Here is a 27,927-nt window from a genome sequence, read left to right on the forward strand (position 1 = left end):
CAGAACCGAAGCCTCGGAGAATTCCTCATTTCGGTATATGGTATACTTGAATCACACAAACTGCGAGAAGACAAATGAGTGCGTTGATTGAAAATTTAAGTAGTAAGGAAATCGATCAGTTAGCCTAGAAGACACAAATTGTTAAGCCTTTTTGTTTTTCATCGATTACACTAATAGGACGTAACCAGATCCTCGTGAACTCTTCTAGTGTATTTAAACAGTAAATAAATCGCTGTTTTTTGTTGATGTTGTTATAGCGTGCACGAAACGTGACCGCAGCTCGTGCCGCATTGTCGTATAAGAAAAACAACTTCCCAACATTTAACAATGACGCTCTGTATTATATATATATATATTTAAATATAGGTTTTGGTTGTCGTCATCACTGGTCCATTGAAAAAATGTTTGTAACGCCCGTACGATGTAACCGTCCATGGCGGGTTGTATATAGTTGAGTTTTAAAGTCCCTAACCAGTCCAATGGAGTTCATCCGTATCTAGTTAACGTACTAAAATTAATAATAAAAAAATAAGAAAAGTCGGCCACCCTTCTGAGGAGGCAGTGCTAAAAAAAATGGTCGCCTTCTGTTGTCAGTCGGTCGGAACAAATAAATTTAGATCTCTTTGGATTCTCATTTTTACCGGAAACATTTGATGTTTCATCTTATCTTTTACTTAAAAGAGCCAGAAGTGACCTTTAATGGTCAGCGTATTAGTCTACGGGTCAAAATGTTCCATGAAACAAATAAATTAAAATATAGTCTTAAGCAAATTCTCACTTTTATCACAGACTTACAAAGCATCAATTTTCTCTTTGTTGTTGTTGTTGCTATTATTATTGAAGGGCGCTTTAGTGGTTTACGTTCCGGACTGTGGATCTAAGGTCCACATTTAGAGCCTTTATATACTGTTGAACATGCCCTGCACTTTTAATTGTGCGAGCCAATCTCGCTATAAGGTGAGGAGTAGCCACATAGGCGGTGGGTGCTGCAATGTAATTGTCGTCTCTTGTCAGCATCACTACATTAGCAATAGTTATGCCTGAATCGTGTAGAATCTTTAATTGTCGTCTCTTGTCAGCATCACTACATTAGCAATAGTTATGCCTGAATCGTGTAGAATCTTTGACGTAGCCATTTAGCCCCCCAGTATGTCTGCGGACTTACATCGCTAAAAACCGGGTTTCGATGCCCGTGGTGGGCAGAGCACTGATAGCCCATTGTGTAGCTTTGTGCTTAATTCAAAACAACAACGACTTAGCCATTTAGCCCATGTGTCGCTTGTGGCTGAAAATATCAAATACATTTTTATGGGGGGGAGTAGTAGTAATTTAATTACATAAAATAATGTTATTTATATTTAATTTTATCCGACATCTGAAGTTGTAAATGGATCTAAGACTGGTAGTCCTAAAATGCAGGAACGGGAAGTTCATAGAACTTACGTTGTAAGCTGATCATTAGTCTTTTAAGTTCATATTTCACAGTTCGCTGGAATAAATAATAAACAGTAGTTTTTTTTTCCCCCATATCGACGACTTTAGTCGCTTCGCATGCCTTTAACTGTTACATATTCATACCAGTTGTTACGTTTATTGCTACAGTTGATCTTATTTTAGACTACATCTGCTTAGGTGCGAATTGATTTAAATGCCAACTCGTGTGTTTATATAAACTGTTTTTACTCTTTACAAAACTTTAGCGCAATATTTTGTTCATGTTGTACGTAGCGCCATCTTTGTTTTGCTGACATGTTTTAAAATAAAGGAAGTGAATGAAACCTTCAGCTTGAATGGAGCTTCTAAACATTTCTTTTGCCAATATAATGAATGTCAGCTACTTTACACGGCTTACGTGTTCTAGAATGTGTCTTCTAACGTTGGTTTTCACACGTTGTTTTTATCTACCTGAATCACTAATCTAATCTATGAAAACCATGATTTTTGTTGCTGTTTGGTCTTTTGTGTCTGTGTTTTTGCAGGCAGTGAAGGGTGATATAGATGTGGACGTTGTGGGCTTGAGCACCCACATCTTACTCTCCTAATTTCTATTTCTATGTCTATTATTTTAATTTCTATTGCTATTCCTTTATTTTATGTCTTTACTTGAGACTGGCTAATGGAGATTAAGACTGATAGACGGTGTATCTCCCACCGCAATGTGGGTCTTGCTTTCTAAGTCACCTCCAAAACCTAGGGTACATTTTATATCCCACATTATAGCTTGTACCCTGGGATCCTTTCGATTAGTGCAGTGTTTTTATTTTTAATTTGGGTTTCGGCTTGTTTTTGGTTATAATAAACTGTGTACACACACACACACACACACACTCACAAACAGACTGTTTTAACACTATGGTTTATCTATTCTCTAATCTCACTATAGAAACAATCCAGATAAAGTAATTGTACAGAAACAACTAGAACAAAACGGGGTGTTTTACCGGTCAAGGTGCTCTACTCGTAATCTGAGGTTCGCGGGTTTAAATCCCCGTCGCAACAAACATACTAGCCGTTTCAGCTGTAGGGTCGTTATAATGTGACATTCAATCCCACTATTCGTTGGTAAAAGGGTAGTCCAAGAGTTGGCGGTGGATGGTGATTACTAGCTGCCTTCCCTTTAGTCTTACACTGCTAAACTAGGGACGGTTAGCACAGATAGCCCTCGTGTAGCTTTGCGCGAAATTCAAAAACAAACAAAAAACAGACAATATTTATGTTCTGTGATTTTATGTACTTTGTTTTTTAATTAATATAGTATAAAATATGTTTACTGTTTTACTGTTTATAAGTTATTGTCTTAAACTTCATAAACTCTTCGAACTTTCAGTTGCAACAAAGTTTTATCTAATTTAAATGCTAGTGAGTTAGACGGCAGGTGGTTATTTTTGTTGAGTTTAGTAATTACAGAAACAAAATAAAACTTGATAAAGTAGTTGTTGTTTTTAAGCATGATAACACGTACGGTAAATTAGGGGCATTGTTTGACACGTAGTGGAGTTTCTGTAAAATAAAAACAAAGGCACAACAATTTCTGAAATTTGTGTGGTTCTGAGTTGATGCGCTCAGCTTAGACCTTTTATTGTACCCTTTTAGTGCAGCGTGAAAAAACAGTTCTAAACAAAATGTATAGCAGAAAGACCACCGAAAAGATAGTTTCATGAATCTAAGGTTTGTCAGCCACGTGTCTTCCGAATTCTTATATCCACTAGTTAGTTACCTTTTATCAGCAAGTTACTTTTCGTCAGAAAAAAATGCACTATAGAAAGACAAGAACAAGTAAGTTGCAACACTTGTGGGTCGTGTGTCGTCCTCAAAATGTTTAAATATCTCTAAACATGAAATAGTAACTATGTTTGCTTTATTTGTTATTTTTATTAAGTACAGCATTGTCGAAGTTCATATAAAGATTGGTCAGAAAATTCTGGAAACTGTTTTTAATTGTGAGCACAAGAATGATTACAATTTCTTTGCTTTCTCCTTTTGCTTTTCAGTTCAGAAAAGGAAAGAAAAACGAACAAGTTTTCTGCACGACGTTAAATATCTTAATGTGTTATACATTTAGAAAATTACCCATTATTTTAGTTATCTTACAAACGATATCGAAACTCGTTAAATTTGAGTCCAAAGAAGTCTGCCTTATCTGCTTTGAAAGTGTTTCTTTTGACTTGTTCGTTACGTACTTTTGCGTTTTCTGGTTATGTGTTTCCAGAATAGCCCACAGTCACATCTTGGTAATTCCGTATAACAGCTTCTAGATGCTTCCGGAATAACTCACAGTCACATCTCTGTATAATTCCGTGTAACAGCTCCTGGGTGTTTCCAGAATAATCCACAGTCACATCTTGGTGATTTCGTATAACAGGCTATAGATGTTTCCAGAGTAACCCACAGTCACATCTTGGTAATTTCGTATAACAGGCTATAGATGTTTCCAGAGTAACCCACAGTCACATTTTGGTAATTTTGTATAATAGGCTATATATGTTTCTAGAATAACCCACAGTCACATCTTGGTGATTTCGTATAACAGACTTTAGATGTTTTTAGAATAAACCACAGTCACATCTTGGTGATTTCGTATAACAGACTTTAGATGTTTTTAGAATAAACCACAGTCACATCTTGGTGATTTCGTATAACAGACTTTAGATGTTTCCAGAGTAACCCACAGTCACATCTTGGTGATTTCGTATAACAGACTTTAGATGTTTTTAGAATAAACCACAGTCACATCTTGGTGATTTCGTATAACAGACTATAGATGTTTCCAGAATAACCCACAGTCAAATCTTGGTCATTTCGTATAACAGGCTATAGATGTTTCCAGAATAACCCACAGTCACTTAATCATTGATTTTTTACATGAACTATACATGTCCCTACAATGACATATTTAGTGATTGCCAACATTAACCTATTTGTACCCTTAACCTGTTTATATGGGTGAAAATTATAAAATGTAAATTATTATAAAATCATTGGCAGTCTTTTTTTTTTCGGTCATATAATACTAATGTCTATCGTTTGATAAAAATATATAGTGTACATATTTTTTAAATAATTGTTTGGTTGAAGTTACGCACAAAGCTACGTAGTGGGCTATCTGTGCTCTGTCCACTGCCGATATCGAAACCCCGTTTCTAGCGTTGTAATTCCACTGATATGCCACTGGGGGGCTTAAGATTATGGTGTCTTAGGTTGTAGTTGACTGAGAAATAAATAAATAATTAAAGAAGAGACGAAAGTGTAATTGTATATGTAAGTTGTAGGTACAGTTGTAGCTGCTGTCGTAGGCCTTTTTTATTTGTTTGTTTCAGTACATTTTCTAAATTTGGTTTCGATACAACCGAAACATCGTGAATTTCTAAGCTCCTCCCATTTAGTGTTAGTTTGGGAAGATACATTTTCGATGTAACGTGAATAACAACAACATTAATCTCGGCTATTTATGATGCAGCGTCCAACTTTTCAGTCATGTTCGTGTTCCGGATGAATTCTCTGTTCACTGCGTAGAGAAAAAAAAATCTTTCGTGCAGCTTAGACAAGTTGTAATGATATGTGTATTTTTTTACTTTAAAAAAACAAGATAAGAGTCTTGTTGGAGTTGTATGTTGTCTGAACTGACCACTCCCTCTTGTGGATTTAGGCTTTGTGATGCTAGTTTTTTTTCTTTCTAATTACATATAGTTTATTAGAGCACGAGAGTTTGGTCAGGCTGAACCTTATCGTAGGAGATTTGCTGCACGTGACGCTTTCCAGCAGGGTGCCTCCTTTTCTGCTCTTCCCAGTAACATCTGTGCGTGGTTAGGCGGTTTTTAGATTGTTATGGGTTTGTTTGTTTCTATGCGCCAAGCTAAACAATGGGCTATCCACATTGTACCCACCGTGGGTATTGGATTCTAATTCTTATGGTTATAAGAGATACAATTTACTCTTGAACCACTAGGGTGCAACAGTAAACTTATAACGATGGACAGAGCGCGGATAACCCATATTGCAACTTTGCGCTAAATCAGCAACAGCCAATCAAACCCAAATTTTTAACTGACGTTATACACAATAGGTGAGACACAAAGTGTCAGCAAAAGGCAAAAGTTGAAGGTGGCAGGATTCTTATAAAACGTTTTTATATGGTAACAGATCAAAGCATTGCATTAAGTTTGTTCATACCCAAGCTGTTAACTTGCTGAGGTCTCGCTGATTCTGGAGTTATTGGGTTGTTAACGTGTTGAGGTCTCGCTGATTCTAGATTTGTTGGGTTGTTAACTTGTTGAATTCTCGCTCGTTCTGGAGTTGTTGGAACATTTATTAACGTTTTAGTGTTTTTGTTTGTTTTTTAAGGACTCGATTCTAGAAAAATATCAAATAAATGCTAAAAATTAATGATTAAAAGCCACAAACAAATGGGCATGTGGAAAAAAATCTTTTATTTTATATCATTGAAAAAGAAAACGTTGATTTGGATTTATTTGAGAATTCGCGCAAAGCTACACAAATGACCATCTGCTAATAACCGTCCCTAATTTGAACTGATTACCCTGAGGAAAGGCAGCAATATAGAATACTCACTGCCAAGTGTTGAACTATTTTTGTGTGACGAAATAGTGAGATTTGATCTTCATTCTTCAACGGCCCCAAAGTGTGAAGCACGTTTGCTTGGACAGCGGACGGCTCACCTTGAACTCTCTGATTCACAAGCCAAACACGCTAATCACTGAGTCACGATACGTTTAGGAGCTGAATATAAATAAAGCGATGCAATATTTTTGATTATATAATATTGTGATAGAAGGCTTCGAAAAAAAACAACTACCTTTACATTCGGCTTGGAATGTCCAGGTGGTTAGGGCGCTGAACTCGTAATCTAAGGGCCACGTATTCGAATCTCTGTCTTATCAAACATGCTCATCTTTCATCCCTGAGGACGTTAAAATGTTACGGTCAATTTCACTAGTCACTGGTAAAAGAGTAGACCAAGAGTTGGTAGAAGGTAGTGATGGCTGGCTGCCTTCCCCTAATCTTAAACTGCTAAGTTAGGGACGGCTAGCGTAGTTTTGTGCGAGATTAAAATAACAAACCATAACACTCCAGATATGTACAATTATTTTAGTTTTTATTTTAGTATATCGGGGTTAAGATACATAACCCTGAGACAGCCGCAAAGGCGAAACGTTGGTTAAAATATTAGGACAATTATATATATATATATATATATACATATATGGAGTATAAATTATTTTTTTCTCCAAACTTTTATTACAATGTGTAAATCCCTCCAGTATGTACTACAAATGTGAAAAACAACATGAAAAATACATAACATTGTTGCCTTCGGTCACACTTCATTCGGACTTACATGGCCAGGTGGGTTAAGGCATTCGACTCATAATCCGAGGGTCGCGGGTTCGAATCCCCATCGCTAACATGCTCGCCCTTTCATCTGTGGGGGCGTTATTCCACTATTCGTTGGTAAAAGAGTATCCCAAGAGTTGGCGGTGGGTGATGATAACTAGCTGCCTTTCTTCTAGTCTTACACTGCTAAATTAGTGACGGCTAGCGCAGATAGCCCTCGAGTAGCTTTGCGCGAAATTCAAGACAAACGAGCACACTTCATTCATTTCAGTAATGACCTAGAAAAAGAAAGAGAAAGAATAGGAGGCAATAAAGCTCCAGCAGGGCCAGGTGGTCAAGGCACTCGTCTCGTAATCTGAGGATCACGGGTTTGAATCCTCGTCACACTAAATATGTTCGCCTTTTCAGCCGTGGGGGGCATTATAATGTGACAGTCGATCCCACTATTCGTTAGTAAAAGAATAGCCCATGAGTTGGCGGTGGGTGGTGATGACTAGCTGCCTTCCCTCTAGTCTTATACTGCTAAACTAGGGACGGTTAGCGCAGCATAGCCCTCGTGTAATTTTGCGCGAAATTCCAAACAAACCAAACAAGGTAATTAATATAAGAAGAACATAAATGAATTGTGTCGTAATAATAACACACTATAATCACTGCAGTATTTAGAACCTAAATAGCACCTTATCTGCATATTGAAAAAGCGGACAGGTTAGAGAACCTCTCGAGTTTAAGTATTGTTGTCCGTAATTTTGAAATATTGATCAGAGAAAAGACATCCAGTCAACAGCACTTGCTGCCACGTATGTTCAGCTCTTTGAAAATGATAAGCATATAAACACCATTCTTATAATGCTCAGACTGAAATTACGAAACGTTTTCAACGGTATTACCTTGAACCTTTGGATACGCAGCCCAGCACGCTAACTACAGGTCATGCTCGGCATGAATAACAAACTAATAAAGAGATATTAAGGTTTCGCCTACTAAATTAATATCATTTAATTAAACGTGCGCGACTGTTCTTATAATGTCTGATTATCACTGAGGTTTTCAGATGTTTTGAGCTAATTAATTGCAGTATCTTATTGTGTTCACTAAAACTGTTGCTTATTAGTTTGTTTGTTTTTAAAGTTAACCGCAAAGCTACACAAAAAGCTACCTGTGCTTTGCTCACCACGGGTACAGAAACCCGGTTTCTAGCGTTGTTATAAATCCATATACATGCTACTGTACCACTAGGAGGAGGTTGTTTGTTAGAATTTTCCTAGTTTGGTGTACAAACAACAATTCAATTTTACTTTCAAAACTATAGTAGTGGTAACAACAACATTGATGGTGTGTCTTGTAGCGATACATAAAGTATATACGTATTAATGCCTTCTCTTAACTCTACTCATTTTATTCAACAGTATGTATGTTAACAGCAACATAAAATACCCGCGCTCCGTTGTGGGGTTCAAACCACCCATGATTCATATAGTCCCTAATGTATCATTCATGCTCCTCTATTATCCTCATTTCTGTAGCAATCCTAAAGGGGGTACATATGGAAAAAATAAACCTCTTATGATACCTGGCCATGTTACCCGAGCAGGTGTGTACAGTTAGGTCCCACTACATTGTGAGTGAGGGTTTGAAGACAATTTTAAAAATGTCATCTTCAGGATCACAAAGACGGCTAGCGACACAAATTCGGATGCCAGATTTCGGTTTCGAGGACTTTTCAGCCTCTTTCAGGCTTACAATTAACGGTATAATTGTAATTTAGGTTGTCAGTATAAAATAATCGTGAAATTAAAAGCTAGTTTTGTGGTTATTTTAATTAATTTTTATTCCTCTCGTAAAGTCATTTTTGTATAATTGTATGATTTCAGTTTCCTCAGACCAAGATTGGGTTGTATCCTTCCACAAATTATATTGTCGACTAACTTCAGAAACATTGTGGATCTCGTTTTAGAAACTCTTTATACCAATATCATCTAAGATGGCGAGTACGCTGCATTTTGAGCAATATATCAGTAGATTTAATTCCAGTTGTTGGTTAAGAAGATTGTCACCAGTCGAAGGCAGGTCACTTCCAGTTGTCATGGAAATACGCAGTGATACTTGTTTGTTTAAGCGGTTGAATTAAAGTGTTAGATACAGTATGTGAAACCGACCAGTAAAAAGTTCAACATTCATGCATGCAGAATGTGTTCTTTTGAACCTACTCTCGTTTGTGAACTTCTGAAACTGTTGTTTATGGATAATTTCTCCGACTTTCGGCCCTCTTTCGGTGTCACCTGTTTTAACCTGTCACAGCACTGTACAGTAGTGTGTCTGTGTCTCAATCGGTCAGTAGACATAAAATGACGTTACATAATGTAGGCTTAATATTGAAATTTGTACTGTTGTGACGTCAGTAAAACGTGCGCATTTCATGAATCACGAGAAGAATTATGTACTCTATAGGCTACAACACAGCATGAATTAGAACTTCGAAAACAAACAATAAATATATTTGTTATTATTAGATTTGGTTTTTCTTACTCTTGAAACAGAACACTTTCGGGGGGCCTGCGGAAGTACATCTAGTTTCAATACAACGTTTCCTCTCTAAGAGATGATCATAAGTACATCATTAAAAGTACTAGATCCAATCAAATAATTATGTTTGATGATAGTAGCTCCATCTGGTATTTAATATATTTAACTTAATACGAATATAGCGTTGCTTCTGAAGTTTACCCCTGCCAATCGGGTCTGTATATATGTACGTATTTCCACGCGCGTATCTCGAAAACTGATGGCCGATGTGCACGAAAATTCTACAAAAAATAGGAAGTCTGTATGGAACAGTCCTCACCAGATTTGGTCCAGATCCGATTTCTGGATCACTTTGAATCATTTTTTTTTATATATATATCTGGGAGGTAGGACATTTTCGTGGTTTTCGGTTAATAACTGTAAAGTGTGGTCGGAATATGTACCAGATTTTGTAGCATAGGAAAAAACACGACCCGGATCATTGATCTCAGGAGGATTTTCTGAGTTTACGAAGGTAAAATATGACGTTATCCAATACAAACGCATACCATGTCGAAATGGAGTGGTGGGGCATGCAGTCTCTCTGATTAGGTTTTAATTGTTTATGCCTTTAAGGTTTAGTCTTATTTATAGTCTTCGTGGAGGATGGGAGAAATGTCCAGGAAAATATTTTCAATAAGGAATCTTAATTATTTAACATTTCAACAGATAAATCAGTTTAGACGTTCATATGTAGTTGTATAAGAATCACAGACATATGAGATTCCGATATCTTCAGGCCCCGGCATGGCCAGGTGGGTTAAGGCGTTCGACTCGTAATCTGAGGGTCGCGGATTCGATTCCCCGTCGCACCAAACATGCTCTCCCTCTCAGCCGTGGGTACGTTATAATGTGACGGTCAATCCCACTATTCGTTAGTAAAAGAGTCGCCCAAGAGTTGGCAGTGGGTGGTGATGACTAGCTGCCTTCCCTCTAGTCTTACACTGCTGAATTAGGGACGGCTAGCCCAGATAGCCCTCGAGTAGGTTCGCCTGAAATTAAGAAAACAAACAAACGAAAAGTGGGATTGACTGTACATTATAACGTCCCCACGGCTGAAAGGGCGAGCATGTTTGGTGTGACGGGGATTTGTTAATTAAACACTGAAAAATCATCCTAGTTTTATTTTATCTTGTATATAAGAAAGGGAATACTTGTGTTAAAGGAAATACTATGAATGTATGTGTAAGTTTTAATAAACTTTTAAAAGTGCCAAGGTGTTTAAAACAGATGTTTTCACAAATGTCTGTAGCATCTTATTTGCTGATTAAGTATTTATTCACTCGAAGGCCTAGAATGGCCAAGTAGACAGCCTGGTTTAGAAGGTCCCTAGTTCGTATACCTTGGTAAGCCAATGAACACAATAAGTTGTATCTATTATAGCCAATTCTGCAACTGGGTTAAGAGTGGATAAACGGTTAGCGCTGTTGACTGGTTGACCTCCCATCTTGTTAGAAGTCTTAAATTAAGGACAACCAAACCTGAACCTTGATTCTCTGACCTGTCCATTAAAAACTTATCAAAGTTGATGGAAAAATATCTAATGTTGATAGGATATCCTGTACTTAGTGGAGTGATATTCTAATAAAAATACTGATTTGATCGCAAATGTTTTGCGAGTCTCTACTAGTAGCCAAATATTCTCTTTAACGTGTAGTATTATGTTGTTGTTGTTTTATCACTATACTGTTGATAGTTGGTATTACTTTCTGAAGATGGTTAAAATCTTTATATCGTGGAAATTTGATTTTGAGCGGTTAAAACGTCTTTTCGCGCTTTGACCCAGTTTTGAAACATCTTAATTGGGCAATTAATGAAAGATGTTTGAAAATCATGAAATAAATTTTGTTACTTGGGTCAAAAGATTGTTCTACATTTTGCGCCATGAAAAACAAACTGGTCAGAAAATTTTGAAAAGGGTTAAGAAACAGCCTGAAATGAATTTATACATATTAGAAAAACACTTGAGTGAACTTTTCGAAGTGCTTTAAGAAACAGACTGGGGTGAACTTTAAAAAGTGTATTAGGGAATGGACGATAATTTGTCCATTATTATAACTGTATGAATGTTTAGTAGCATGAGCAATGAGCGCTTGTTATATATCCCTTTGTCAGTCTGTGTGTTTGTTTTTTACGTCTAATTAATTTCAAATACAGCCAAATTAGCGTTTGTCCAATTCAGTGACTAATTTGATATATTTAATCGTATTTTCTGTGTATTTTTATAACATAACGGTCATGTATCTTGACGTGTGTATTTGTTTATTTACATGAGTAAGAAGTTTTGGTTATGATTTCCGTTTTTGTAACTTACTGAAAATTTTGTTCCATTTGTTCATCTTCTTTAGGATATTTCTTGTGTTTTTGTAACATCGAACAGATACCTGAATAAAAAAAAAACATCCCGGAAATAAGCATTTTTTTCTCGCTTATAAACGTTTTTTTTTGTAAGATACCTCAGGGTTCAAGAACATTGCAGTTGTGATGGGTATTGTACTATATTTTAAATCGTTAATTATAGACTGCTGCCCATGTTTCACAGTGGAAATTATCTGGTGTAACACCTCGCAGGACAGGAAGAAATGATAAAGCTCTTAAATAATGAAATCTTCTCACACATGAATACCAAAATTGATATTTCCCACACGCATACGTTTCTGTTCACCAGAGGTCGCACCAGTGTAATGGGCGTGGAGTGCCCTCTGTATGAACAATGAATGGTACTTATCACAAGAGCTTCGGGCAAGCTATCACGTGTATGACAATGAACTTGGTTCACTAGAGTGATATACTGTCATTATTGTGATTAAAACAGTACACCGTTGTAGAGATTGTTGAATCTTCGTTTGAGTCTAATGTGTAAAAAAAACAACAACAAGGGAACGTATACATACACTAGAATAAACAACGAGGTGTTTCAATACACGGAGGTCATGGACAAACAAAAAACACTTTGTTTATTATGTTTATAAAGTAACATTAGTGGTTTAAATTGGAACTTTCCAGTTCGGTGTTTTAATTTAAAATAAAATGTAATCTCCTATGTAGTTTATCGTTACAAAGATGTCTATTATTAGAGGTGTCCAAGTGGAAATTCGGCCGCTGGGCGAGAATTTTAATGCTTATTTCACAATGGATTTAAAATAACACCAACTGTTGTATATAAAGTATCGTGTCAGATATAAATTTAAATGTAATAAGTATGTTTGAACATAACGTGATTCAGTGTGGCTGAATTTTTATATGTAACGTACGTTTATTTATTTTAAACTTGTACAGAATTATATGGTCGGTAACAATTTTTTATTTTGTTTTTAAATTTGACACTAGATTTTATTGCTGTCTCACTCTCCACATGTATATAGATATATATGTATTCTATTTCTATATGTTTCATGTATATTCATACCATAATGATTTGGGATATCGATATTTTCAACCTGAATGACGACATACAGGTTAAAGATCAGGTAAGGCCATCCCTAATTTACATTTGGTGACCAGAAAAAAGGTAACCAGTAGACAACGTTCAACTTTTAACCGCATATCTAAAAATTTGAAGCACATTCAGCAGCGTACTTGAGGTTCGAACCTTTGACCTCTGACCCGCGGCTCATTAACCAACATATGCCAGTCTGTAAAAATAACTGTAGGCGTTGTTATGTGTTTGTAAACAGCTATTTTTGGTACTGTAGTAGAAGAACAATGCAGCAACATTTAAATAAAAAAATCTAAGAATGACATTAAAAATTTAAAATATAAACAACATAAGACCATTGAGATAGAATCATCGTAGTCTGGAGCGAAAAAAAGTTGAACGTAGAAAATATTATTTTGGGGAGTCGTAACTGAAACTGACAAAACGGTGTATCAGTAAACCGGATTATCTGCTAGCTGTTAATCTGTTAATGATTTAAAAGATGTTAAGGTTCTGCAAAATTATGATTACTTTTTATTTCCATTGAAAGAATTATCCGCAAGAACGTTTTTCAGAGTGTAAAATTCCATTAAAAGGTAGCAATTTTGTTTTCAATGTTAAGATTTATATAATGTCTTAAAATGTGCTATTTAAACTTGTATGTAGTCGTAGAAATATAAAATTCTGTGCCAATAAATGCTTGTTTACAAGGCGGGATATTATTGGTGGAAACATCTCGTGGTAACATTCGAATTTTTTCTTTATTTTTTTATAAAAATAATAGTAATGGCTCACAACCAAATATATGATGACAAGTTTCGGGGGTGTCACTGATGGTAGAGCACATGGCAATGTGAAATGTGTGTGTGTTTTTCTTATAGCAAAGCCACATCGGGCTACCTACTGAGCCCATCGAGGAAAATCGAACCCCTGATTTTAGCGTCGTAATTTCGTAGGTTTACCGCTGTACTAGCGTTGGGCAATGTGAAATGACTAGGAAGCTTCCTTCTTTGAAATAATGGCTTAATAATAATAATAATAAAAGAGTTCCGTATTTTAAACTGAACAGCTAAAAGATGGCGTTAGTATATTGGGTGGATGCAGAGTGTCAGTTCTCGTTGAAGTCTCATTTTAGAACGTTTTACAGCTCTATGGACAAACGCAGACTTGAGGCAGGCCTTTTCTTCAAAGATATTTTGTTTCTTTCATTCTCAAACTATTTACGTGCTGAAACTCATCAAAAGAGGAAATAACGAATTCGTTTTTGTTCCGCTTATTTTCCTGCATAAGGGTTCTTTGTTTTCATTCTATTATTCTAGTAACGTGAAAGACCAATGACTTTGTTCAAAAGCCTCAACAGATACTTACACACACAAAAAATCAACAACAACAAACAAATGAAAAGGTTTTCTGTTCGACGCTATTTTAAACTGTAAAATATTCTGTACTGTATCTTTTACATATAAAAAGTATTTAAGCTTTACGCCTAGTTTGTTGCGGTTGAAACTATGATTAAGATCTTAAAATAAAACTGAGAATGTCCTCTAACAGTTACCATTTGTTGTAGTATGTCGGGTCTTCATCAGGCGGCGCTGATGGGTGAAACTGCAATTATGCAACTCCTTCTGGAAAATGGAGCTCACGTGGATATTAAGGACAACAAAGGTGAATTGTATTTTATTATAACTACAAGAATGAAAAACAAGAACTGTTTTAAATACCACTAGCTACATAGATATATTTATCGCTGTATTATAATAAATATTTAACTAAGGGAGTTTTTGTTTCACGTTGAGAAATAGAAACGATAAATTCAATTTATATCTTCTAGTATGTTTTATGTAAACCGCTAAGAGTACGTTATATTTAGATAATTTATTGGAAGCATTGTCCAAAACCACAAATGATTACTGTTTAGGAAATGATGTTCTATTAAACAAAATAGTTTATATCGTGGCAGCTAAGTAATACTCACTAAGCACGGTAGTACTTGTTATGTATGGATGAGCAGAGAAAGAAAAAAGCTGACGCAGTCAATCTGTTTCTCCATCATGCTTACACATAACTGTTGACGTTGAGTTATAGCCTTATTTGTGCACCTAATTGCTATTGTCGGGTGTGGTGTTTTAGAGTTTGTTTAAGAAGAATATTATTATGTTTTTCTACCACACGTGTTTTTGCGGGAAAGTGGTAAAGAAAAAAGGAAAACAACTACTTAGCATTGAGTTCAGTTTATAAGCGTATGCTCTTTTCATGTTTTATAAATAACAGTTTCATTTCTGGTCGATAGATGGGAGTACAAATTGTTCTGATCTAACGACCGTTTGTGACTTTATTCACAAGTATGATATATGCCAAAAGTTTCAGTAAAATAAATGATCAAAGTTAATATTAAAGATATCAAGGATATCAAATATTTATGCAACTGACAGATCTGTGTACATGTTACTGATGTCCATCCCTTTAATTGATATGACTCTAGTATGTGGTGGAGTGGATTCTATGCACATGCAGTGAGTTGGAGTGAAATTGGAAAGCGTGTATTTTGTAAATGTCCTCCTTTGACATTAGTCCAGTGCTCTGGGGTATTTGTATCATCTTGTAGGAACCATTACAGCTTCACTGGCCCCAGTGATATTAACAATGTACATTACTACTGAATTATAAAAGTACTCATTCATCAATCTACTTCAATGAAATTCTTTAAAAAAGAAAGAAAGATGGAAAACAAGTAATAAAAAGAAATTTGCAAAAAGTTAGTGTGATATGGGAACAAGAAGTACAAAAATAAAGTAGGGGTCAATACACAAAACCGGACAAGAATCATTAGATAAGTAGTCACCAACTACTGAGTAAATCCTGTACGGTTATTAGCACTGTTACAATGTATAGCACCATTCAGTTTAAATTATTTTATTCAAACCTGAATTCAAGCAACTGACAGGAATTCAACATCGATTTATAGACAGAAGTTATTCGTAGAAAAAGTTGTTTGGTTTCGTGTATTCACCCCTACCTTATTTGTGTATTCACCCCTACCTTATTTCTGTACTTTTTTGGCATTGACATCCCTAGAAAACACTTACTTTTTGCAGTTTTTATTATTTGTTTGGACTTAAACGTTTTGAAATATAACTCAATTTGAAGAAACTCACAGTTTTAAAACGGGTTCAGGTTATTGTTCACCAACGTTGTTAGCTAATTATACTTGCCATGAGACATTATGGTATGCCTATTATATGAACACTGCATTCTTAATTTAGTCTCGGGGAGAGTATATGATAATAGTATTTTAATCACACCATATTCGTCATGTCCATTGCCGACAATGTGTTTCGTTCAATACTAGAATTACTAAGGCAGGCTAGAATAGAAAGAACACAATAGTGGTCAGTATACTAATATTATACCCTTTTAATGCTTCAAAATCTTTAAAGGACTCGATTAAAATGTGGTGTTCAAAACATAATGTTTATAATAATTTTAATTAATTGTGATTATGCTTTACCAGTTTGCATGAATGGTTCACATCAGCAATGCCCTCAGTATACATTGATTCTTGTATCTCGGCCAGCTTGAAAAGCTCTGGATTGAGCGAAACGTGTCGCCCGCCAAGAGATATATATATATGACGAATATAGTGTGATTGAAATAATATTATAATATTTTCTTCTAGTTTGTAAAACTCCCTAAGGCACTAGATTAAAAATGTTGTACACAAAAAATATAATAGGCCTAACTTAAATCATTATAAGAAAAACACTTAATGATAATCGTTTTTCGCCAGCTGTTAAAAGACGTGACACCATTACAACATTATTAACCCACTATAGAAATATTTTTTATGTCGACGAAGTGGTGGCTTCCCAGTTCGTTTCAATCTGTTTATGTTAATAGTGTATCTGGATGAATGTTTTAGGTTTTTTATTAAAATAATGACTAAAGGTGTTAAAGAACTGTTATTAAAAGAGTATTTGCGTGAATGTCGTGGGTGTATTATTAAAAGAATATTTAAAGGTGTTAAAGATTTATTGTTTAAAGAGTTTCTGCGTGAATGTCCTGTGGATGAATGTCCTATCAAGAAGTGTTGATAGAAATGAATGAAAATCCTATAACCCAGCTCTTTTGAAAGGTCAATCTTTCTTATTTCATGTTAAAGATGTATTGTTAAATAAGTAACTGTGTGAATGTGTTGCGATGTATCGTTAAAGCAGTAACTGTGTGAATGTGTTGAGATGGATCGTTAAAGGAGTAACTGTGTGAATGTGTTGAGATGTATCGTTAAAGGAGTAACTGTGTGAATGTGTTGAGATGCATCGTTAAAGCAGTAACTGTGTGAATGTGTTGAGATGTATCGTTAAAGCAGTAACTGTGTGAATGTGTTGAGATGTATCGTTAAAGGAGTAACTGTGTGAATGTGTTGAGATGTATCGTTAAAGCAGTAACTGTGTGAATGTGTTGAGATGTATCGTTAAAGCAGTAACTGTGTGAATGTGTTGAGATGTATCGTCAAAGCAGTAACTGTGTGAATGTGTTGAGATGTATCGTCAAAGCAGTAACTGTGTGAATGTGTTGAGATGTATCGTTAAAGGAGTAACTGTGTGAATGGGTTGAAATGTATCGTTAAAGCAGTAACTGTGTGAATGTGTTGAGATGTATCGTTAAAGCAGTAACTGTGTGAATGAGTTGAGATGGATCGTTAAAGCAGTAACTGTGTGAATGGGTTGAGATGGATCGTTAAAGCAGTAACTGTGTGAATGGGTTGGGATGTATTGTGAGATGCAGTTTGACTTGCAATAAGCGCTGTATTCTTTATATATAACGGGCCTATTTATTTATAATTTTTGTTAATACTAAAGTTCATGTTTTACTTCTACTCCTAGGCATGAGACCTCTCCATTATGCAGCATGGCAGGGAAAGCTGGAGCCAGTCGCTCTACTTCTTCAGTACAATTCGTCTGTTAACGAACAAGCAAACCACCAGGAGACTCCCCTACACCTAGCCTGTCAACATGGTCACGTGGACGTGGTAAATAAACGTAACAGTTTTGTAAGCTGGTTGACATGCCCAGTACTTAATAAAATAACTGTTTACATTTCATTTATTATGATGTTTTGCCCTTCATAATTCCACCCGAGGTTTTTGCTGTTTTATATTCAGTATGTTTTACGTACAATCCAAGAAATTTTGAATGTAGTCTTGTAAAAAGCAACCCAGTCAGCATGTGTTATTTTAAAATGTGAACATTTAAATGATAATCTTATAAACAGCACAGAGTTTATACCTAATCTTCTATTTATACTCATATGCAGGGAGTTTTATACTGTTGTTTAATAAATATTATTGTAATCACTGATACATTTTTGTTCGTTTCTTTAATCACCTCATAGGCTAACAAGTTACTAAGCCACGGCTCCAACGTAAGTCAACGGAATCACGAACATAGAACGCCTCTAGATCTAGCCTGCGAATTTGGTAAATTTAAGGTTCGTAACATTCATTTAATTTCTGTATTTTTTTTTTATCATTGTTATGACCAAACATGCTCGCCCTTTTAGCCGTAGGGTATTGTAATAAATGTGATGATCAATCCCACTATTCGTTGGTTAAAGAGTCGCCCAAGAGTTGGCGGTGGGTGGTGATGACTAACTGCCTTCCCTCTAGTCTTACACTGCTAAATTAGGGACGGCTAGCCCTCGTGTATCTTCGCGCGAAATTCAAAAACACACCACTTGTACACGCTGCGAAAAGAAGTATTGTCAGAAGTGGGATTCGAACCCACGCCTCCATTCGGAGACCAGAATACGCAATACCGTTATAATAACGGAAGGTTTTTATACCTTGAGTCTGGCGCCTTAGACCGCTCGGCCATCCTGACATTAACCACATTTATCCACAAGTATGCAAACATAGATACAATATCTGAAAGACTTGCATAATTCTCTAAAATATTTCAATAAGAATTGGCATAAAAATGACTTAATGTGAGAAATGTAACACAAGCTGGCCACTATGCACTAGACACTTAGTCCTTGTTTCTTTTTATTATTATAATTATTCTTTTCTTTTTTTAATTTTTTTCTCTCTTTTTGAATTATTATTCAAGTGTTGAATAATAATAATTATTATTACTTTCTTTTTTTGTGTGTGTGTTTGTGCTACTACAAGTAGTAGTAGCATTCTCTCAATCGAGAAAAAGGAGAAAAATACAAAAATATATATATATATGAAAATACAAAAAAAATATAAAAAAATTAAATGAAGAAAAAAAAACACAAGAGAAATAATAAAATAAAAAAAAACTTCTTGTTCGTCCATGCATGGACTGAGCCCTGAAATGGGCCTGAGTATGATGTTATACTTTTACTCTGTCCCAAAGCTTAAAAAAACAACAAAAAAAACCGTAAAGACAGACGCTATAATCGTTCGGGAGGGAGGAAGAGGTCAAATGTACCTGACCCTCCTGGGTATTTAACAACATCAATACCCAAATACCGACACAGTGAAACTTGCGAAAAGAAGCAAAAAATGTACTCTGCTCTTTTTGTTTTGCAATTGTCAGTGGTGCCATCTAGGTAAATTAATATCGAATATATAAAATCCATGTTTTCTATTTGTATTTTTGTCTTCGTTTATAAAAATCGCTAATGATAATGTTAATAGAATCGTAAACGTCGAGTGTTTAAAAGATAATTGGTGTAAATAACAGTAATTACAACAACAACAACAGAGTTGTTATAATTCGTTATTATATACCGTGCTTCGGTATTATAGGTTAATTTTCAAATGTATACTTTTAAGCATTTGGACAAGTCTTACATTATTTTATCCACTGCGGGATGATAGTGGTAAGTTTACGGACTTAACACTATAAAATTGGGAGTTCGATTCTTCGCCGCAGAAGTAGTTCAGCCTTGTACTAATAGAACAACAATATTTCTTATACTGTTGTTAGAGGAATAAGGTACACGTCTCAGGAATCCTTGACCCCTGTTTCTATAGAATGTTATAATCATAATAAACAACAATACTGGCCGGAGATATTGAAATTCGAACTGTTGTGAGGGTACAGTGTTACAGAATTTTGTACCGAGTTATGCTGAAAATAATGAATTTGTATATTTTCCAACGAGTTTATTTATATATAGTTTGTTGGGGAACTTTCAATTAAACTTCTCATAAAACATTAGGCTTATTTTATTACGTTAATACTGAATTTTTTATTCGTTCACTTAGATTATATATAATCGTATTTCAATCACACTAACTCGTCATGGCCAGGTGCTCGACTCGCAATCTAAAGGTCGGAGATTCGAATCTCCGTCACATCAAACATGCTCGCCTTTTTAGCCATAGGGGGTTATAATGTTCGGTCAGTCCTACTATTCGTTGGCAAAATAGTTGCCCAAGAGTTGTCGGTGGGTGGTAATGACTACCTACCTACTCTGTCGTTTTACACTGCTAAATTAGGGACAACTAGCGCAGATGACCTTCGTGTAGCTTTGCGCGAAATGCAAAAAACAAACAAACAATTATTCGTTCACCTAAGACCTTGTCACAAAGAGTATATAAAAGTATTTCAATCACATTATGTTCATGGTATTATCGCCAACGACGCATTTTTGTTATTAAGCTTAATTACTTCAGCTATTCTAATTTGTTTGGTTATATGTTTTAAGATAATATTTGATACATTCACTTTGGTGGTGTTATTATTATTCGACATAATGCAAAAATTAGTGCGAGGCCTCAGTTTAAAGTAAATAAACTTTACATTGTGGATTTTCCAGGTGGTTGAACTTCTTCTCCAATCTGGTAGGTGTCATTCGCTGCTTGAAGAGAGCCCCCAGGACACTGTCGACAATGACCGTACCACTTGTCTTCACCTAGCGGCTAGAAATGGACATCTTGACATTATTAGGTATCACGAGAAGAGAGATATTTTTGTGTTTACTTTTTTTAACGTTTCACTAAAGGAGCTGTAATACCATAAGTATGCCAAATAGTTTTACAGAAGGTGCTCCACATGCTGCCCTTGTAATGCGAAGCGAGTTTGTATTAACAACAGGATAACCTGACCTTTTCTTATTTTGACAGCGTCATAATCAGACACGTATCTGAAATTAAAAAAGGCTGGAAATCACTTGTGGTTTCAGATTTTTTCGGACACTCCTGTAGGCTGTGGTCACTGGTGTGCTCCATTAAAAGCGAAGTGCCCAAAGACTTGATGTTCGTTTTGTATTTTGCTATGGAGGTTAATCCAGTTCAGGAATAAGATGCTGTTCTTCACTATTTGTCGTGGAAATAATGTAGTTTTAGCCTTAAGTCACGAGTTTTCTTCATGCTAATGGCAACAAAAACTAAAAATAGAAAAAGAGAGCGCCCTCGCTGGTTACTTTGGACCTGACTCTGAAAAAACTTTAAAATATTAATAGAATGAAAGGTAAGTTACAGTATACGAGATAATAGCTCGAACATTGCTTCTACGGCAAGAAAAACGATGGAAGTTACTTGCAAAAAAAAAACACACAAAAACTAGATAGTGCAATAAGTTATTTGACTAGTTACAGAAATTTATTGGTTAGTTCTAGATCACGTGTAAAGAAATGTTCCGCTTTTGTGCTGTAGAAAAAAAAGGTTCGAGCAATTAATATAAACATTATTTATAGTATGAATATACATAGCTGTTTAAAAACGATTACAAACCGATCTGCCAGGTTAGAGTCATCACGTGATTAACCAAGGTTATCATCTGTGAGGTTTTGAGTCCGTTTTACTTTGTCATATCGTAACCTAAGTTAATTTAGGTATGTGGTTGATAGATTTTCTTGTTAACTTCACCTCTGGTGCAGAAGACAATATTTCTTTAACACATATATCTATATATAAATGTTCTACTCAGGTCCGTAAAAAAAATGTGTAGGTTTTAAATAAACAAATTTCGATCCTACTTTTACGTTCGTTTTATCAGAGATAAGTGAAAACAACAACAACTAGTTTCTGGCCTACTTTATGCTTTATGTTTGATTTATCAGAGTCTTAAGTGAAAACAACAACAACTAGTTTCTGGCCTACTTTATGCTTTATGTTTGATTTATCAGAGTCGTAAGTGAAAACAACAACAACTAGTTTCTGGCCTACTTTATGCTTTATGTTTGCTTTATCAGAGTCTTAAGTGAAAACAACAACAACTAGTTTCTGGCCTACTTTATGCTTTATGTTTGATTTATCAGAGTCTTAAGTGAAAACAACAACAACGAGTTTCTGGCCTACTTTATGCTTTATGTTTGATTTATCAGAGTCTTAAGTGAAAACAACAACAACGAGTTTCTGGCCTACTTTATGCTTTATGTTTGATTTATCAGAGTCTTAAGTGAAAACAACAACAACTAGTTTCTGGCCTACTTTATGCTTTATGTTTGCTTTATCAGAGTCTTAAGTGAAAACAACAACAACTAGTTTCTGGCCTACTTTATGCTTTATGTTTGATTTATCAGAGTCGTAAGTGAAAACAACAACAACTAGTTTCTGGCCTACTTTATGCTTTATGTTTGATTTATCAGAGTCGTAAGTGAAAACAACAACAACTAGTTTCTGGCCTACTTTATGCTTTATGTTTGATTTATCAGAGTCGTAAGTGAAAACAACAACAACTAGTTTCTGGCCTACTTTATGCTTTATGTTTGATTTATCAGAGTCTTAAGTGAAAACAACAACAACTAGTTTCTGGCCTACTTTATGCTTTATGTTTGATTTATCAGAGTCTTAAGTGAAAACAACAACAACGAGTTTCTGGCCTACTTTATGCTTTATGTTTGATTTATCAGAGTCGTAAGTGAAAACAACAACAACTAGTTTCTGGCCTACTTTATGCTTTATGTTTGATTTATCAGAGTCGTAAGTGAAAACAACAACAACTAGTTTCTGGCCTACTTTATGCTTTATGTTTGATTTATCAGAGTCTTAAGTGAAAACAACAACAACTAGTTTCTGGCCTACTTTATGCTTTATGTTTGATTTATCAGAGTCGTAAGTGAAAACAACAACAACTAGTTTCTGGCCTACTTTATGCTTTATGTTTGATTTATCAGAGTCGTAAGTGAAAACAACAACAACTAGTTTCTGGCCTACTTTATGCTTTATGTTTGATTTATCAGAGTCTTAAGTGAAAACAACAACAACTAGTTTCTGGCCTATTTTATGCTTTATGTTTGATTTATCAGAGTCTTAAGTGAAAACAACAACAACGAGTTTCTGGCCTACTTTATGCTTTATGTTTGATTTATCAGAGTCTTAAGTGAAAACAACAACAACTAGTTTCTGGCCTACTTTATGCTTTATGTTTGATTTATCAGAGTCTTAAGTGAAAACAACAACAACTAGTTTCTGGCCTACTTTATGCTTTATGTTTGCTTTATCAGAGTCTTAAGTGAAAACAACAACAAACAACTTTATGCTTTATGTTTGATTTATCAGAGTCGTGGCCTAGTTTCTGGCCTACTTTATGCTTTATGTTTGCTTTATCAGAGTCTTAAGTGAAAACAACAACAACGAGTTTCTGGCCTACTTTATGCTTTATGTTTGATTTATCAGAGTCGTAAGTGAAAACAACAACAACTAGTTTCTGGCCTACTTTATGCTTTATGTTTGATTTATCAGAGTCGTAAGTGAAAACAACAACAACTAGTTTCTGGCCTACTTTATGCTTTATGTTTGCTTTATCAGAGTCTTAAGTGAAAACAACAACAACTAGTTTCTGGCCTACTTTATGCTTTATGTTTGATTTATCAGAGTCTTAAGTGAAAACAACAACAACTAGTTTCTGGCCTACTTTAAGCTTTATGTTTGATTTATCAGAGTCGTAAGTGAAAACAACAACAACTAGTTTCTGGCCTACTTTATGCTTTATGTTTGTTTTATCAGAGTCGTAAGTGAAAACAACAACAACTAGTTTCTGGCCTACTTTATGCTTTATGTTTGATTTATCAGAGTCTTAAGTGAAAACAACAACAACGAGTTTCTGGCCTACTTTATGCTTTATGTTCATTTTATCATGATCTTAAATGAGACGAAAATTAGTCACTTTCTTACTTTCAGAAACATCATCTGTAATGAATGTTATTTTTTAGGTATTTATTTTACTGGTGGATTCATTACCGATTCAAATTATTAGTGATAATTGTTTTAAAAGATTGCATGAAATACGAATAGAAAGTAAGACCCTACTTAGACGCTTGTGCAAAATAATAAATAAATACAATTAAATCAAAAACTGTTTTCGATTTGCATAATAACAATTGTTTTATTTGAAATCATAGATCCAGTGTTAACTCTTAAGTTCATTGGATTGGATTTCGTTTATTAAACTTTAACTTAAGCTTTAAAATAAATCCCGAACAAAAAGGAGACATAAGAGCGATTAGAATATATAAACATTATTTATTATTAATTAATTAAAATAAATATCAATTTTTAGTAATTCTGTTATTCAAACTACGGGTCTTTCACTGCTAATCAATTTGCATTGATACAAACCAGTGATGATTAATTAAAGTCTATACAAGTACGTATATTATTAGCGATCGATACAGGTAAAGAGAAACGTCTGCATCTCCTAAAGTTGCGCAGTGAGCGGTTTGAGAATCAAACCTTGAACTGTAGCATTACATTGAGGGCGATCTTAAGTTACAAGATGTACAAACAAATTAGTTGTAAGTGGAATTTGGGTGTTCCTTTTTAGCCACAATCTCTACAAGTAGGTAGCTAGAGGCAAAATTGTGAATTCGGTATCAAATTTCTACACACTTTTTATATGTTTTTATAGCAAAATTATTTACCTTAAGTTGTATTGCTGGAACGTTGTGTCCACGAAACGTATGAAAAACGCGTTGTAATTCATTTTTAATTTTCAGATAAGTCTGATACTGATAATTTAATTGCTTCATGATTCTCAATTTAGGTTTTGCTTCAAGTGTCTAGCAGTTTACAAATAGTGATAAGTTAAAGCCTCCTGATGTTAAAATTACAAATTAGAAAAACAACAACAACAAAAGACATAGGGTTTTACTAGCCATGAAGTCATACAAGTTATGTGAGAATAAATGAGCAACGTACCGAAACATTGGTTTGTTTGTTTTTTCTTTACATGTGCAGGGATATAATAAAAATATCTCGACGTTTCGCTCTAGTATCTATGAATAAATACCGTCATGTGATCTAAGTTTGTTTTTCATTCTAGTATTCATGAATAAATACCGTCATGTGATCTAAGTTTGTTTTTCGCTCTAGTGTCTATGAATAAATACCGTCATGTGATCTAAGTTTGTTTTTTGCTCTAGTATCTATGAATAAATACCGTCATGTGATCTAAGTTTGTTTTTCGCTCTAGTGTTCATGAATAAATACCGTCATGTGATCTAAGTTTGTTTTTCGCTCTAGTGTTTATGAATAAATACCGTCATGTGATCTAAGTTTGTTTTTCGCTCTAGTATCTATGAATAAATACCGTCATGTGATCTAAGTTTGTTTTTCGCTCTAGTAGCGATGGATAAATACCTTCATATGATCTAAGTTTGTTTTTCATTCTGGTATTTATGGATAAATACCTTCATATGATCTAAGTTTGTTTTTCATTCTAGTATTTATGAATAAATACTGTCATGTGATCTAAGTTTGTTTTCTCTTTGTTCACAGCTTACTACTTCAAGCAGGAGCTGATATCAACAGACCAACGTTGAGAGGGACAGCTTTACACGAAGCAGCTGTTCACGGCAGGCTAGACTGTGTGAAACTGTTAATAGAGGTAACCTTGTGTTTCTTTAATAGATACTTGCTAATACAGGCACTTATTTGCTGTGCAGAAACTTGTCACACAGTAATGTGTAGTACACACAAGAGGTGTCAGATGTAAACACTGTTTCACCCTATTCGTGTCCCCATATGGAAGCAGGGTTTCACGCAGTTGTGTGTCCTGTACATGGAAACGTTTCAAATAACAATGTCCACACCTGAGAATGGTATCTTTCGAATATAAACACTATTTCAATCGACTTGTTTCCACTACGTAGAAACGTTTCACACAGTAATGTGTGCACAAGAAGCAGATGGAAACAATGTATCTCAAGACGGCTGGTATGGGTATTAAAACATTTATTAAAATAAAGTGCATAACAACGTTTCGACCTTCTTATGTCATCTTCAGGTTAACAAAGAGTTTGTAAACTCTCTTTGTTAACCTGATGATGACCTAAGATGGTCGAAACGTTGTTCTCTACTTTATTTTAATAAAAGTGTTAATACCAATACCAGCTGTCTTGAGATACTTGTTACTTCAAGTGGGTTTCTCGTCTTCACGAGATAGAAACAAGGTTTATAGAAGGACATTTTTGTGGAATTTCATTAAAACATGCTATAAAAAATTAAGTTCGACATACTGGTTCCAGTGATCATAGTTTTTCTAGTGGTCACATACTCTGCATAATTCCTGTCCTTCAAGTGTCCTGAAGTGATTTTACTTTAGAACACATAAAAAAATTGGTCCATGTACCTTTCTCACTTCTTTTGGCGATTTCTATATTGTTTCCAGTATACTAATTTCTCATACCATAAGTCAAAATGAGATAGCCCTTTGTGTTCATCTTCAAAGAAACAAACAAGTCTAATTGAATGTGTGACAGTAGTTTTGACAGGTGTGTGGTTGAATATGCTTTGATTCAAATGTTTTTGTCCTTTTTTTATCACGATTGTTTGTTTGTTTGTTTGTTTTTGAATTTCGCACAAAGCTACTCGAGGGTTGTCTGTGCTAGCCGTCCCTAATTTAGCAGTGTAAGACTAGAGGGAAGGCAGCTAGTCATCACCACCCACCGCAAACTCTTGGGCTACTCTTTTACCAACGAATAGTGGGATTGACCGTAACATTATAACGCACCCACGGCTGAAAGGGCGAGCATGTTTGGCGTGACCGGGATTTTTATCACGAAAATAAATGTTAATGTTTTCTTGGTATAGTTGAACACATATTAATGTTTGGTCCACTGTTAGATGATAGGTAATGTGAACAAACTTCCAAAATCCCACTAGCGAATGTACGTGAACAACGTATTTACAATAATATTTTACAATTTACTAAAATAATTATGAAATAACTTGCAATTGGAACATTTTTAAAAGTTTTCGAACTTTATAGGCAATGTGAATATTGAGGCAAGCAACTTGATCGAGATTGGGTCGCGTTATTTTGCAACTTTGGAGGGTCAGGTTTTTCCTATATTTCTAAATATTGAAGAATGGTTTGTTTGTTGAATTTCGCGTTAACCTACTTGAGGATTGGAAGAATGGAGCTGAGAGTTTGCTCAATAAATATACATCGTAACGATCGTGGTATAATTTCCTTCTAACATCAAACTATTCATGTTATGAACTTAAAAGGAAACAGTTAAGAGAACTGTGTTGCGATTTGGGAAAGAAAAGAAAAAAAAAGCGGTTAAAAAAGCCACCAATCATCCAATCGCCTGTTTTCTTGTAAACCAGCAAGAGTAATCTCAACCAATGGTAACAGCTTTTGGAGTTTAGTCTTATTTTGTTGTTAGATTATTAGGTGACGGAGCTTGGAAATAGAAAGCAAAGAAAAAGATATGACTGTGTGTATGCAGTTGTGTAAGGGGTTAAGAGGAAGCCCATAAAAAAGAAAGCCTTGCCTTTTAAACCCATTGTTACATTACTGTCAAGTACCAGATTAAAACAAGTTTTTACATGGACAGGTGTTTACTAGATAAAATCATGGTTTCATTTTAAAGAGTTCTATAACCCAAACCCGAAACTGAAAACAGATGAATATCAGGAATTTGTTCTCAAGTTTTGTACCAACGTAGGCCTTTTACCATTGCGTTGATAGGTTACGGAGGAAATGTTTTTTCTTGGTAATTATTTCTTTTCAGGAAGCTGGATTCGCAGACACTCCCTCTAGGAAAATATGAAAATATGGATGCACCGAGATGCATTTCCAGGATTTATGGCCTCTTATCAAACACGGAAACATTAGTAATTTTCATTATTTTTTGTAATTTTTTTATATCTTTTGTAACTGTCTGAA

General features: G+C 35.0%; 1 protein-coding gene and 1 non-coding gene across 6 annotated transcripts in view; one reads left to right on the top strand and one right to left on the bottom strand.

Annotated features, from left to right (window-relative positions):
* The window catches only part of LOC143224925 (caskin-2-like), a 261,429-nt gene that overhangs the window by 94,089 nt on the left and 139,413 nt on the right, over nucleotides 1-27,927 (top strand). For all 5 annotated transcript variants that reach the window (XR_013013515.1, XM_076453402.1, XM_076453405.1 and 2 more), the window contains 5 exons: nucleotides 14,403-14,500; nucleotides 17,719-17,864; nucleotides 18,227-18,322; nucleotides 20,627-20,757; nucleotides 25,530-25,638. Coding sequence is in view for 4 of the 5 variants with exons in the window: in XM_076453402.1 (XP_076309517.1) it covers nucleotides 14,403-14,500; nucleotides 17,719-17,864; nucleotides 18,227-18,322; nucleotides 20,627-20,757; nucleotides 25,530-25,638 (580 nt within the window). In the remaining variant the exon portion in view is untranslated. The remainder of the gene's footprint in view (nucleotides 1-14,402; nucleotides 14,501-17,718; nucleotides 17,865-18,226; nucleotides 18,323-20,626; nucleotides 20,758-25,529; nucleotides 25,639-27,927) is intronic.
* On the bottom strand, nucleotides 18,594-18,714 carry TRNAL-CAA (transfer RNA leucine (anticodon CAA)). Its single transcript has 2 exons — nucleotides 18,677-18,714; nucleotides 18,594-18,639 (listed from the first exon to the last, which is right to left on the bottom strand). It is a non-coding gene; the product is annotated as a tRNA-Leu (tRNA).

Source organism: Tachypleus tridentatus, chromosome 9, assembly GCF_004210375.1.
Source record: "Tachypleus tridentatus isolate NWPU-2018 chromosome 9, ASM421037v1, whole genome shotgun sequence".
Taxonomy (NCBI): Eukaryota; Metazoa; Arthropoda; class Merostomata; order Xiphosura; family Limulidae; genus Tachypleus; species Tachypleus tridentatus.